Genomic DNA, 13,717 nt, shown 5'->3' with positions numbered 1-13,717 from the left:
TAATATGCCAGTTCTAGCTCTGAAATGTCTTGCTTTTGAGGTGTAATTCTCAAAAAAAAAATTATTAAAAAAATTCCAAATTATGCTTTATATAAAATAAGCCTTAATTGAAAATGAATAAAGAACTTTGCAAAGGAACCTGCCAGGTCTTTACTAAGGACTGTAGAGGTTTGGCATGATAGAAGAGGAGGAGGAGGAGGAGGAGGAGGAGGAGGAGGAGGAGGAGGAGGAGGAGGAGGAGGAGGAGGAGGAGGAGGAGGAGGAGGAGGGAGATGACTTGATCAAAGGCATTAGGAATTAGAAAGGAAACTGCAATTCCCCAAGTGAATTGATACTTTTCATAGGTATCTTTTCCTTTATATTGTATGTATTGCATTGTATACATTAATATATTCATTCATTCATTTATTTATTTATTTATTTGGAAACGTTTTTCAGTTTTATTTCTTATACACATAATATAAAATGTACATTTTCTTATACATAATTAATCCTACATATACATGTTTTCCTTAAAGAAAGCATTAAAATAAGGCATTTTAATTACATTCGGAGTTGCTTTTCTACCCTTTCTTCCCTCATTTCACAACAACCGTTCTCCTCCTCCTCTTTCCCTTCCCTCCCTCCCTCCTCTCCTCTCCTACTTTCTCCTCTCCTACCTCATCCTACTTCCCCTTCTTTTCCCCCACTCCTCTCTTCTTTTCCCCCTACTCACCTTCTCTCCTACTCCTATCCCCTACCATTCCTTCCTCTCCTTTTCATTTTCTTCCATTCTTCTCCCTCCCTCTCTTCTTCCTCCCGTCTACTCCTTTCTCCTTTCTATCTTCTAGAAATAAATAAATATTTTATTTATTTATTCCTTCATTCATTGATTTACATTTATTTATTTTGCAGAATGGCATTGAAGGTAGATGTGACACCATCTACCTCCTTCAAAACACTGAAAACCCAGATGAATTCTTGATGACCAAATCCAAAGATTTAACTACTTGTGATAACATGGCTAGAAAGATTGTTGGTGTTGCCTATGTTACTCCATGTGAGTTCTGCAGACAGGTCAGTACCATTAATGGATGTGTGTGTCTCTGTGTGTGTGTGTAGAGAGAGAGAGATGTTAAAGACATGTTGAAGCTATGGAGATACAGAGAAGAAAGAAAATAATTTTAATAAATGATTGTTATTAAACATAGATATAGATATACATTATGTATTTGTATAATTTTATTAGAAGTTTTTAAAAGAACATTAAAAATTAATACAAACTAATAATAATAACTTTATTGTCATTGTACATGTATACACAGTATACCCATACAACAAAATTCACTTAACACCCAAAGACCAGGTCCAACACACATAACAATCCCCAAACACAAGAGCCCTGATAGTGCAGCAGACTAAAGCACTGTTATTAACATCAGCTGCCTGCAATTACTGCAAGTTCAAATCTCACCAGGCTCAAGGTTGACTCAGCCTTCCATCCTTTCTAAGGTAGGTAAAATGAGGACCCAGATTGTGGGGGCAATAAGCTGACTTTGTATAAAATATACAAAAGTATGAAGGCTATTGCTTAACGCATTGTAAGCCACCCTGAGTCTCCAGAGAAGGGCAGCATATAAATCAAATAAAAAAACCCGAAAAAACACACTGCCACCCACCACAATTCCCCACCCCTAAACCATCCAAACATCCACACAACAGACCAAGTAATGCTGTCCAACAGCTCACTGATGGTGGCCCTTTAGTTCATTGTTGAGTGCAATTATAGCTCTGGGATAAAAATTATTCAGAAATCTAAATCTAAAGTAATCTAAAGTAAGAAATAAAAATCACTGCCGAATCTTTCCATCTTTGTGCAAACAATAATCCTACAGCAGTTATCATGCACAAAACAAAGTTTCATGAGTTTTCCCAACTGTTTGTCCAACTGTCCCAAAAGAAGACTCCTTGTATGTTAATCTTTAAAATCATGCAAATCAGTATATGTACTTGAATCTAGAATTTCCTAGCTTTTTTACATGTCCACCAAGCATGATAAAAATATTCCTTCTTGTTTTTCACCTTTCAGGCAAGAATTTGAAATGCCTTTAGATCAGGGGTGAAATGCTCCTGGTTCAGACCGGCTCAGGCGAGTAGGTAGCAATGATGGGTGGTAGTTTGGAGAACCAGTAGCAATGGCAGCTGGAAGTTCTGCCCACCTGCCCCATTCCCCAGAGTCAGGGAATGCTCGCCCTTCGCCACGCGGTGTATCCTATTGCTCACCTTTCTCCCGCGACTGGCTGTCAGGGAAGGCAAGCACCTGAAAGTTACTGGAGTCACTCACTCTCCTTCTTGAATGAGCCGCTCTGGTCCATGCGCCGGCTGCGCAAGTGCACACCATTTATTTAATTCAGTGGCAGGTTGGGTGTGAGCTTGCATAGCCGGTGCATGGACCAGAGCAGCTCATTCAAGAAGGAGAGTGAGCGACTCCAGTATCTTTCGGACACTGGCCTTTCCTGACAGCCAGCCGCAGGAGAAAGGTGAGCAGTAGGAGTCGGGGAATGGTGCATTCCCCGACTCTGGGGAATGGGACGGGTGGGTGGAGCCGCGTGGCGAAGGGCGAGCAGGCAGCGGCTCTGCGGCAAGGCCGCAGTCGGGGAATGGTGCATTCCCGACTCCAGGGAATGGGGCAGGTGGGCAGAGCCGTGGGAGAAAGGTAAGGACACGCCGGCAGAATAGAAATGTAAAAAATTTTCCCTACCAGTTCTGTGGGCATGACTTGATGGGAGGGGGTCTTGTGACTGAGTGGGCGTGGCTGTGAGTGAATCAAGTTGGCCACACCCACTCAGTCACAGGACACCTCCACCACCAATCCACGCCCACAGAACCGGTAGGGAAAAATTTTAGATTTCACCCCTGCTTTAGACATTTTTATCTGGTACTACAATTCATCGCATGGTTTGATCCATTTTAACGTGCAATCACAAATTGCCAAAGAGAAAGAGACAAATCAATTATGTCCATTAAACATTACTGGCATCCTTTTTAATATAAATTTAATGAAAGATTTTAAAACAAGAGTAAGTATTAATATAAACTGAAACAGTAAGAAAGAAAGAAAAACAACAAGGAAGAAATAGCAAAGAAAACTTAAGGGGAAAAAGAAAAAAAGTAGAAGAAAAATAGAAAAGAACGTGATCCAGTGGATCATGTTTTGTCAGAGCTCTCTGCTATGACCTGTCCATCTTGAATGGCCCTACACGGCATAGCTCATAGCTTCCTTGCACTGTGCAAACCCCTTCACCACAATAAGGCAGTGATCCATGAAAGGGACTCTTATTGTTAACTATATCCAAGCAAACTTACTATGTTTTATTGTATGAGTAGTCATGCTATCATTTCTATTGCATAAATTGCTTTCTAATAACATTTTCATATATATATATATTTGTAAAGAAAAATAAGAATTTTCAAGGCACAAGTACATACAACTACAGAATGAAGGATTTGAAGGAAAGGAATGAGAAAATAATCGTACAACTCACTGCTCAAGAAATTCGGCAATTCTCACCATTCAGAGAACGAACTGAAGAAAGTGTCATAATGGAGTCCAGGTCTTACACCTCTGTTATAATTGCTCCAAAATTATGAATTTCTTTATTTTATGATACTATCTGGCTACCTCCCCTATCCGTTAACATCTATTCCATTGTGTTTCCAGAATTGAATTTGTTAAATCCCAAATTATCATAGAGTATTATGGTTAGCTATAAAAGTGAAATATTTTGTTTATTTATTTGATCATTATCTATCCAATAACAAATATTCTCAGTAAAATGAGAAGAGTCATTTTGACACCATCTGTCCAGATTCAAAAAGGACAAGTTAACATATGCCAATATCAGCCTGAAAAATTTTATAACATTGTACAGAATATTTTGTTCAACCAAGTTTAAATGTTGAAAGTATTGGCTGATGTACAAAGATTTTGATTACTAAAGGATAACATTAATGGCCCACCCTGTTACATGACACATCTACTTCTTTTTTGAATAAATACTGAATAATACAAAACTGGTTCAATATTAATTAAGGTAAATTACTATACCTTAATTCTGTGGCTTAGAATTAATTTTTAAGGAGAGCCATGTTGATTTACAGACCCACTAAAATTATATACATTGTGTGAACTGCTATCTCATAATAGCATAGTTTTGAAGTTTCAGCAATATTTTATGACCTGTAGATCAAGTACTATTTGTATTAAAAGATGAGCGCAATATCGAAGTACCTAGATTTTTGTTTTGATTTTTATCAAAACAAAAACCAGCTGGTAACCAAGGACAAAACCATAACCAGTGTTCATAATTTGTTTTCTCTTAATTTCATTGTATCTTCATTCTTTAGGCAAAAACTGGAACTCAATGAAGCCCACAGCCGCTTGCCACAAATACCTTCTAACTTGAAGAAATACGGGTCACTTCTATATAGTTTTAAAAATGGTCCTCTACTTCCTGTTCCATTATCAAAAATCAAGAACCAAAACAAGGAGGTAAGCTTAAAGGTTAGAATGCAAATGGGTTTCTGCTTCCATGTAAATATTCTTGGTTCAGTGATGAAACAATAACTGAAAATGTTTTGAAGTTTAGTGGTTGCTTTTTTTAACCCACCCCCCAAAAAACCTTTATCCAACAGATCGAGGATGGATTGCATTACCTGGCAAATGAAAATGTCCCAAAAGATGGTAAAAGATTCCTGCATCTGGTCAACCTTTTGCGGACAGAAAATGAAATTAATTATTCTGAAGTGTTTGACCACTATTATGGCCAGGCAATATATAGGTAAGATAAAACAGGAAGTTATTTTACTCTTGAAAACCAAATTTGAATATTTAAATCCAAATAATCACAGTTCAAACATTATTTCTCCTTTTTCCACAGACCCATCATTTTGGATTTAATCTCTGCTGCGGGTAGTTCAAAGGGGCTAAAATATGTGGGGCACAAAATAGCTCAACAAGAGATCAGCACGATTGAAGCAGCCCAAACATTGCTTGTCTTCTTCCATTTCTGCAATGCATCTGAAGAAGTCGTCGAAGAAGCTATGGTAAAATACTGCAGTCGTTCTTGCTGTTGCTATTATGATGATGTTAAAGTTGTTAACTGTTTATTATAAGCAGTAGTACACTTACAACCAAAACTCTGTTTGTGGAAGATTGAATAGAATAATTGAGGGGAATGCTAAAATGTGACAATGCATGCATGTTGGCTTTCCCACAGATTTACAAATAACTTCTAGCCTCTAAATTCACTCTCCATATCTTGAGTGACACTAGCCTGAATGAAATTCAGTGCAGATGCCGAAGCTGTTGCTGAACCATATTTCCCAGCTTCCCTACTCAGCCTTTGCAATGGATCATCTGTAAGGCTATAAGGGTCAACCAACTCATCTAAAACAAACTTTCCTAATAATTTGATTAGAATTTGCACTTCCACCATCATAGACCAAATCATGAATTTCTATCTTGTGTAAAAGCTAAGGCAAACTGCAAGGTGAAATGCAGAAACCTGAGTGCTATACAAAATATGAAAAAAAAGAAACGAAAAAGAAAATATATGGTTAAAGCTTATTCTGCTTTATTCTTAAATTGGCTTTAGCACGTTCTTTTGACTATGCTGACTGGAAACTATAGCAGCTGCAATTCTAACATATCTGAAAGCTGTCACTCTAAAGAAACTCATATTCTATCCTTCTAAAATGATAATACTCTCTGCAAAAAAACTATGGTGATTCTCCATGTATAAGTCTGTAATTATTGACATGCTTGCCTGGGGCACTGACACCATCTAATGGAATGTTCTTCAAAATGCTGCAGATATTGCAGAAAATTTGTCCTGAAATTGTTCTTAACTGTATTCAAGTCTCTTTATCAGATCTTGGAAATACTTTGCTGACTTATATCTGAGTCGGCTCAAGAAACTGAGCCAGATTATCTTTTTCTTTGTTTGTTTGTTTGTCTGTTTAAATGAAGCCTTGTCATAAACTCATAAATCAGGGCTTTGGGCAAGCCACTCATCTGTGATGTGGAAAAAGTGATCAGTTCTTACAGGAAATATTGGGATAATACATTGTAAGATATCTTACGTGGTAAGATATAAACACCATAGACAATTTTACAGATGCTAAGCAGCGTAATTGCTTTATATTTTGATCTTTCATTTCTGACTCTGATCTCATGTGTACTTGTATCAAAGTTACAGAGCCACATGTTAAATAGAAGCAAACCTTCCGCTTTGTAATTGCAACTGCCTTTGCTACTCAGTTATAGTAACAGCCGAATATTCTTTCCACAGGCCATTATGATAGACGTTCTTAAAGGTCCAAAGAGCCTCTATCGTACTTCCATCTGTCTCTCCTATGGATCATTACTTTCCAGATACTATGCTGTCTCAAACACAATCCCCGACAAATATCTCAAGGTACATTGCCCAGTTTCAATTCTGTTTCTTCACCTAAAAATCCTTAAGCTCCAGAGTGCTAACTCAGCTCAGATGAAGGAACTTTCAAATGAAAATACCTCTGTTGAATAGTTTTCAGGGGTTACTACAAAACATTAAAATGAGATTTTTGCTTCACTGGCATCAGAATTGTTAACGCCAACCAGAACCGGGGGAGGGGGGTAATGTGAGAACAGCAGAAAACGTTTAACATTTATATGGCATATTTGCCTAATAAGTTTTCATGAAAGTTTTATATGACTTGTTCTTTTCTTTTATAAAGTATTTTTATGAATACTCTTATTATTGTCTCTTTTTTAAAAAATAAATATAAGATTCCATTGCTTAATTAAAAACAATAGTAAATGTGCCAGTTATGTATGCCTTAATATTGCCTCTAAAGAAGAATTTTGCTATTTTTGTAGGACATCTATATTATTGTTAGCAGCTAGAATAAATAATTATCACTGCTTTCCATACATTTTTAATTTATATTGAAGTTTATGTTGTTGTACACTAGCATTGGAAACATACTGATTTTATGCATGATTTTATATATGTTTACAAATAGTCATACAGTATGTATGTATATACATATACTGTATACATACATACATACATATATACGTATGTTTGTAAACATATATAAAATATGTTCTAGAGTTATTAGAAGAGACAGTTATGGGCATCTATTATCTGGTGCTACAATACCATTTTTCACTTGATTGTAAAATCACATCAAGTTAACATTTGATATAAGTAAATCCTTTACTTTTTAAGAACCATATTGCATTTTTTTAAGGATACCCTGTAGTGGCCAATTTAACTATCTGGAATTATGTATCTACATTTAGCCAAATGAACTCATCTAAACCAAGAGCGTATAATAATAGATGACTATTATTTTATGTATCGCTCCATCCAGATGTTATTCAAAGAAATAGCTATGCCTTTCCCACTTGTGGAGATACTCACAAGAGTACCTTGTGCACTTGTATTCTTGATTGGAACTACTAACTATCCATAACACTGCACCAGGTTTACTATAACACAATATTTTCCACAGCCTCTGATTGATTTTGCAACTACAGCCATAAGATCATCTGACATAGATGCAAGTGTCTTGGCTTTGAAAACATTTGGAAATGTGAGACACATAATTGTCTTGAAACCCATTATGAAGTATCTGCAATCTGCTGTTCCCTCTGATGTTAGAGTTCAACAGACTGCTATCATGGCTCTAAGAAATCCTGGCCAAAAAGATCCTATACGAGTAAGTAGTGTGGGTTTTGGTTTTTGTTTTTTGGAGGAGGGGAGGATGGTTAATTGGCTTGGTTTTGTTTGATTATTACATTAACAATATCATGGAGCAAGTGGTTGAACATAAGTTGACCCGTAATTATGTACCATAATTATGTGTTGTAGTTTATTGTATTAGGCCAAAATATTTTCCAGTGGAGAGAAACAAAGCATATAAGTCTCTTCTGTCCACATTGCCTGGGAATTTTCCTTAAAAAAGTGAATGGGGGAAAAAAGACAAATTCGCTGATGGAGTCACCTTTGGGGTTCCTTGTATAAGTTTGAAGCCATTATTCCTGCTTTCACGGGAAAAAAAATAATGTTAGAGGAAGGCAACACAATCACTTTGAATTATTCTGCCATTTTCCCCCAAAGAGCTGAAATATCCTGAAGGTTCTTTTCTCAGTAAATGAAAGAGAATAGCACCTAAATATTAGTTGGGTATGATTTTTGAACACACATAGTTTCTTACGCAAAACACCTCCATGTTTCTTGCCAACTACAGGACTGTGCCCCAACTACATACTTGCTTTAGGCCAGGCATGGAATGCGGTTATTTGCATACTCTTTAACTCATTTGTGATAGGAAAATATTTCCTAACTCATATCTCATTCAAAATCCTCACTTCCTTTAGGGAGTTTAACAGTTCAGCCTAGTGGGAAGAGTCACACTGGGTGATTTCTATTCTGTTTCTGTTTATGCCTTAGATAGACAAAAGATGGGGAAAGTTGTACTAAGTCACCAAAAAGCATTTGATTATATAAATCTTTGGCAAAGACAAGAAGAGGAAATATTGAATTCAGGGACTAACAATCCTTTTGTCTAATCAGCATGACCTTTCTCCACCCATTTCCTATCTTTTCTCCTCCTCCCTTCCCCTTACATTAAGTACCACAATTAAATGCCACTATTTTATGTTGGTCGAAGTCCATTTTTACTTTGTGGCATTAGTTGCTGCTGAATTCTCTCGTGCTTGCTAAACCCCTTCATAAATCATTTGTTTATTTTTCTTATTAACTGTACAAAATTGTACAGTTGGCAGATGGCAATGGAGAACGAATCAAATTTTAAAAAAAGCTTCGCTCTTGCTGTTAAAATAATCCTCGCTATGGTCAAAAATAGTGCAACTTGGAAACCTTGCAACATTTTCCTGGGGCTTATTTCATCCTCTTGTATTAACTATACATCTCTGTAAATTTCATCTCTTTCTGGTGAAGAAAAGTAAGCGAAAATATAGACTATAACACAAATTCTCAACACAAGTTTCTATGAAATTTAACACACACACCCCAAGGAGGAAAACTTTTCTGGGAAAAATTTTTTTTTCTTTGTTTGTTTATTTATTTGATTTCTAGACTCATCCATCTCAACATATGACACAAAGTGGCATCAGGCATCTCAACTTGCTAGTAATGAAAAGAAAGATATTAGTGCCCTTAGTCGTCTCTCTTTCCAGTACAGCAACACTGTGTCTTTTTTTTCCCCATTCTAGATAAGGAGAAGTCAAATATGGCATTTCCAGTTGAAGCCCTTAATCAGGAACAAGCAAGAATGGGCTCCCAACCCCATATTAACATAAAATGTATCTGTTTATTTTCAAGGACCATGAATGTATCAGATGGTCTTTGCACAACTCTAATATTTCCTATCTATTTTGCACAGGTACAAGGAATTTTACTTCCAATAATCAAGAATTACAAAATTGCTCCTCTTGTCCGCACATGTGCTGCCTTTGTCCTTCTGGAATTAAAACCTACTTTCCCAGTCCTGATGACCTTAGCTAATGCAATGTTACATGAGCCTAGTATACAGGTTGAAAACTTTGTCTTCATGTACCTCAGCACAATAGCTGATAGCAGATCTCCTGAATTCCTAGTGATGTAAGTCTCATTTTAAAAAATGCTTTTAACCACAAGTGACAAAGAGTAGACTTCAATGTGAACCTTGGTGGATCTATCCTTTTTCTTTCAGGGCTCCTTCTTACAGGATGGCTCTCAAAATACTATCGGAAAAAAGTCAAAGATGGGCTGGTTATTTGGTCAGCAGATATTCCAACATTGAGTACTTTGATGGTAAGCAACATATCGTCTTCTATTATTATATATCGCTAACCAAACGGTGACTTAAAATGCCTCTCTGTAGGGTTTTGATTTTGGTTTTGCCACTTTGAAATTAATCTTGACTCCTGGTGGGTGGGTACCTGCCTGGACTGGTCCTTGGAGTCTTCTTGACAAGATTTCAAAAATGGGTTGCCATTGCCTGCTTCCTAGGGCTGAATGACAGAGAGTTTTTTTAAAACTTGCAACTGGCACCCTCCCACCCCTGAGCACCTTTGTATAGCCTACAGTTAGCACACTGGAGTGCAGCAGTCTTGACAACATTTACTAAAATTGTTTCTTTTAATAAGGGTAATATTAAGGAGCTCTAATTCTAGATTTTTTTTTTCTTGAACATAAAGCTGTTAGGGGTCCTTGGTGCTCCCTGAGCTTGCTTGTTTTCTTGCGGACGATTCATTATCATTAACTAGGTAACATCATCAGTGCTAGCTAGTCTAGTAAGGGTAATGAAATGTCTACAAGAAAACAAGCAAGCTCAGAAAGCCCCAAGGACCACTCATTTCAATCCTGATCTACAAATATTCTCCTTTATTGACAAAGTTTGGTCAATCAACCAAGCCTTTCTGCACAAAACCCATTCAGGTCTATCACATCATTTTCTGCAGGATTGTCTCACTGCATAATTGTGCCTGTTGTTCTGTCTTCCAGTATCACTAGCCAGCACTCTTTCCACTCAATGGAAGAGTGGAACATAAATAGTCAATTTCTTTTCTTACTGCATCTGCTGTTTGTCTCCAGAAAAAATAATAATACTTGAAATAGCAGCAAAAAGGAATTTAGCAAATCTCCAAGTGGTTGGCAGATGTCAGGGCCACCAAGGCATGGTAAAAATTACTTGAGTTTTGAATGATTTGAGATGAGGAATGAATTCTTGCTACAGCAGTAGAGGGAAAATCAAAGGTGAATAGTCTGTTTGTCTAGAACAGTGGTTCCCAACCTATTTTCGGCCATGCCCCACCTAAGCATCTCTAAAATCCTGATCCCCCCCCCATGACATATAATTCTTACTTTACTCAAAAAATGAACTCTACCCATGTGGAGGAAGCCTAAAAGGCCATTAACTTGGTTTAAACAAGATTCAAATTTCCCCCATTAAAAATCAAATTGCCCCCCTGTGGGGAGTGGGCCCCACATTGGGAACCACTGGTCTAGAACCAAGACTAACCCTTAGTTAATGGTTTAGCTTCTCAAACTATACCCAAGGTCATAACAACGTTGGGACACCAGGAATGGTGCCAGTCTCAGACCAGTGCACTTCACAATATGGACACAACCCATCTATAGAAAAGGAAGCTCTACTAGGCCCTGCATATAAAGAACTTTCATAGCACTAAATTGTTGGGAAAATCCCAGAAATTTACCTACATCCAGAGAAAGAAAGAGGTCAAAACATACCTGAAAACTTTGCACATGCAGCTTAAGAAAACCTTCTCTCTGCCTTTTTTTTTTTTTTTTTAGAAGTGGAATTCATTATTACAATTCAAGTAGTTCAATTAGTGCCATTTCAGGCAACATTACAGATTTTCTGGAGTGACATTACATGACCATTTCATTAATTTCATGATATAAAACTAAGTAGCACACATAAAGCTGAGACCAACGTTATTTGCATTATTCAGACCTGCTTTCTCCCAGCTGTATTTTCAGGAATGCCAAAGCCAGATGACCTTTGTGCCCTCTAAAGAATGCTCATATGCATGAAATAACATTGCGTTTTATATGTAACTTTATCAGCCATGTACAGTTCTATTATTCCTTTAACTAAGTATGGTTTGGATCCAGATCGGCTATTCTGCTATTCTATTCTTTTATGGAATCCAGTGGAGCTGCTGCAGGGGAAAAATGTGATTGGTTCCTTCTTTCTACCTGCAGATCCTAATCATTTTTTTTTTACACAACACTAGCAGCTTCTAACCCTCCAAAAGGTATTTTTTTCCCCAAATATAGGAAGGGGTTATATAGATATTACCTTCTCTATCTTTTTTCTAAAAAAATGGGGCTCTTCTAACATTATCTGGATCCAAGTCTGTGAAAGGAAACAGAAAAATGAATTCCAATTAGGAATACTGGATATTTCGTGACATACCAGGGGTTACCTTTACTACCTTTACTACCGGTTGGCAGCAGGACTGTGCACATGCGTGAGAGAATTGAGAGTGCATGCGTGCTCTTCTGCGCATGCGCAGAAGCGTTTTGATGTCGTTGGGGTCGGTAGGCAGAGCCTCCCACTGGTTTTACTACCAGTTCTATAGAACCGGTGCGAACCGGGGGCAACCCACCACTGATACACCACCTATTTCATAATCAGGAGCTTTTGCTTGATAATGATTGTTAAACTATTAATGCCAATGTCTTTGACTGTACAGCATTTATTACTAGAAACATAAATTCTTAAGAATCATTTGGCTCAGCAATGCCATTTATCTTTACCAGAACATTTGTATTATGGCTTGAAAAGCATTAGCAAAAATGGTAAATCTATCATGGTTTTCTCATCCCTTCTATTAATATTCACAATATAATATAAATATGATCAACAGTATGTATGTATGTATGTATGTATAATATAAGAATAATGGATATATTTTTCCACTAGTACATGTAAATGTATGGATTCAGAGAATATTATGCCATATTATACATGTCAGTTGGTCACAACTCAGGTCCCAAATCTTGCAAAAATCAACAATCCCAAGGCATTTTGGAATGTAGACATCAAGAAATCTATGCCATTCTAGAAATAGAGAATATGTTCCATTATCATGCCCTTATAACTAGTTTCCCATCTTTCATCCAGAATAACTATGAGATTTAAATATATTCTCCTTCATTAGTGGAGAATGCCAAGCCCAAATCATATAATCATACAGTCAGAGGAGACTTTAGAGGTAATTTAATCCAACACTCCATTCAGTACAAGATCAACTAAAGCATATCTAACAGACTACCATCCAGCCTCTGTTTGAAGCTGTCTAGTATAATGGCAGCCTGTTTTACTGATGTACAAAAGTTCTTCCTGAGATCTAACCTAATCCCACTTCCTTGTGGTTTTAATAATCTTTTGTTTCTAATCCTGCCCTGTGGAAAAATAGAAAATAACTTCATTTCCTCTTCCATGTGACAATGCTTCAAATATGTGCAGAGAAGAGCAACAAAAATGATTAGGGAGCTGGAGGCTAAAACATACAAAGAACGGTTGCAGGAACTGAGCTGCAGGAATCTAGTTTAATGAAAAAAGGACTTTGGGGTGATATGATAGCAATGTTCCAATACCTAAGTGGCTGCGACAAAGAAAAGGGGGTCAACCTACCTTCCAAAGCACCTGAAGGCGGAATTAGAAGCAATGGATGGAAAGTAATCAAGGAGAGAAGCAACCAAGAACTAAGGAAAAATTTCCTGACAGAACAATTAATCAGTTGAATGACTTGCCTCCAGAAGTTGTTTCCTACCCAACACTGGAGGTTTTATGAAGAGATTGGACACTTGTCTGAAATGGTATAGGGTTTTCTGCTTGAGCAGGAAGTTGGACTAGAAGACTTCCAAGGTCCCTTCCAATTCTGTTATTCTGTTATTTGAAGACTGGTTTCATATCTCCCCTGCTTTTTCTAACCATACCTAGATCCTCTAATTATTTCTCCTTGTGCTTGGTCTAAGCCTTTCACTATCTTGGTATTCCTACTCTGAATTTGCTCTGATTTGTCCCTAACCTTTTTGAACTATAGTATTGCTAATGGTGGCTAACCAGGGCAGAGTAGTGGGGAATATGCGTGGAAGTTCCACTTGTCCAACATTGTTATAACAGACTGTTTTATACATGCTATAGA

At 37.2% G+C, this 13,717-nt stretch overlaps 1 protein-coding gene across 1 annotated transcript in view; it reads left to right on the top strand.

The window, feature by feature from the left end:
• Positions 1 to 13,717, top strand: part of LOC117677330 (vitellogenin-1-like) — a 48,967-nt gene that overhangs the window by 6,592 nt on the left and 28,658 nt on the right. The window contains exons 5-13 of the mRNA XM_060689581.2: positions 895 to 1,056; positions 3,436 to 3,593; positions 4,387 to 4,531; positions 4,675 to 4,820; positions 4,920 to 5,085; positions 6,333 to 6,458; positions 7,543 to 7,749; positions 9,439 to 9,656; positions 9,748 to 9,848. Coding sequence (XP_060545564.2) covers positions 895 to 1,056; positions 3,436 to 3,593; positions 4,387 to 4,531; positions 4,675 to 4,820; positions 4,920 to 5,085; positions 6,333 to 6,458; positions 7,543 to 7,749; positions 9,439 to 9,656; positions 9,748 to 9,848 — 1,429 coding nt within the window. The remainder of the gene's footprint in view (positions 1 to 894; positions 1,057 to 3,435; positions 3,594 to 4,386; positions 4,532 to 4,674; positions 4,821 to 4,919; positions 5,086 to 6,332; positions 6,459 to 7,542; positions 7,750 to 9,438; positions 9,657 to 9,747; positions 9,849 to 13,717) is intronic.

This window comes from Pantherophis guttatus, chromosome 3 (assembly GCF_059756535.1).
Source record: "Pantherophis guttatus breed Tessera chromosome 3, ASM5975653v1, whole genome shotgun sequence".
NCBI classification, from domain to species: Eukaryota; Metazoa; Chordata; class Lepidosauria; order Squamata; family Colubridae; genus Pantherophis; species Pantherophis guttatus.
This window is presented reverse-complemented; position numbering and strand designations above follow the sequence as displayed.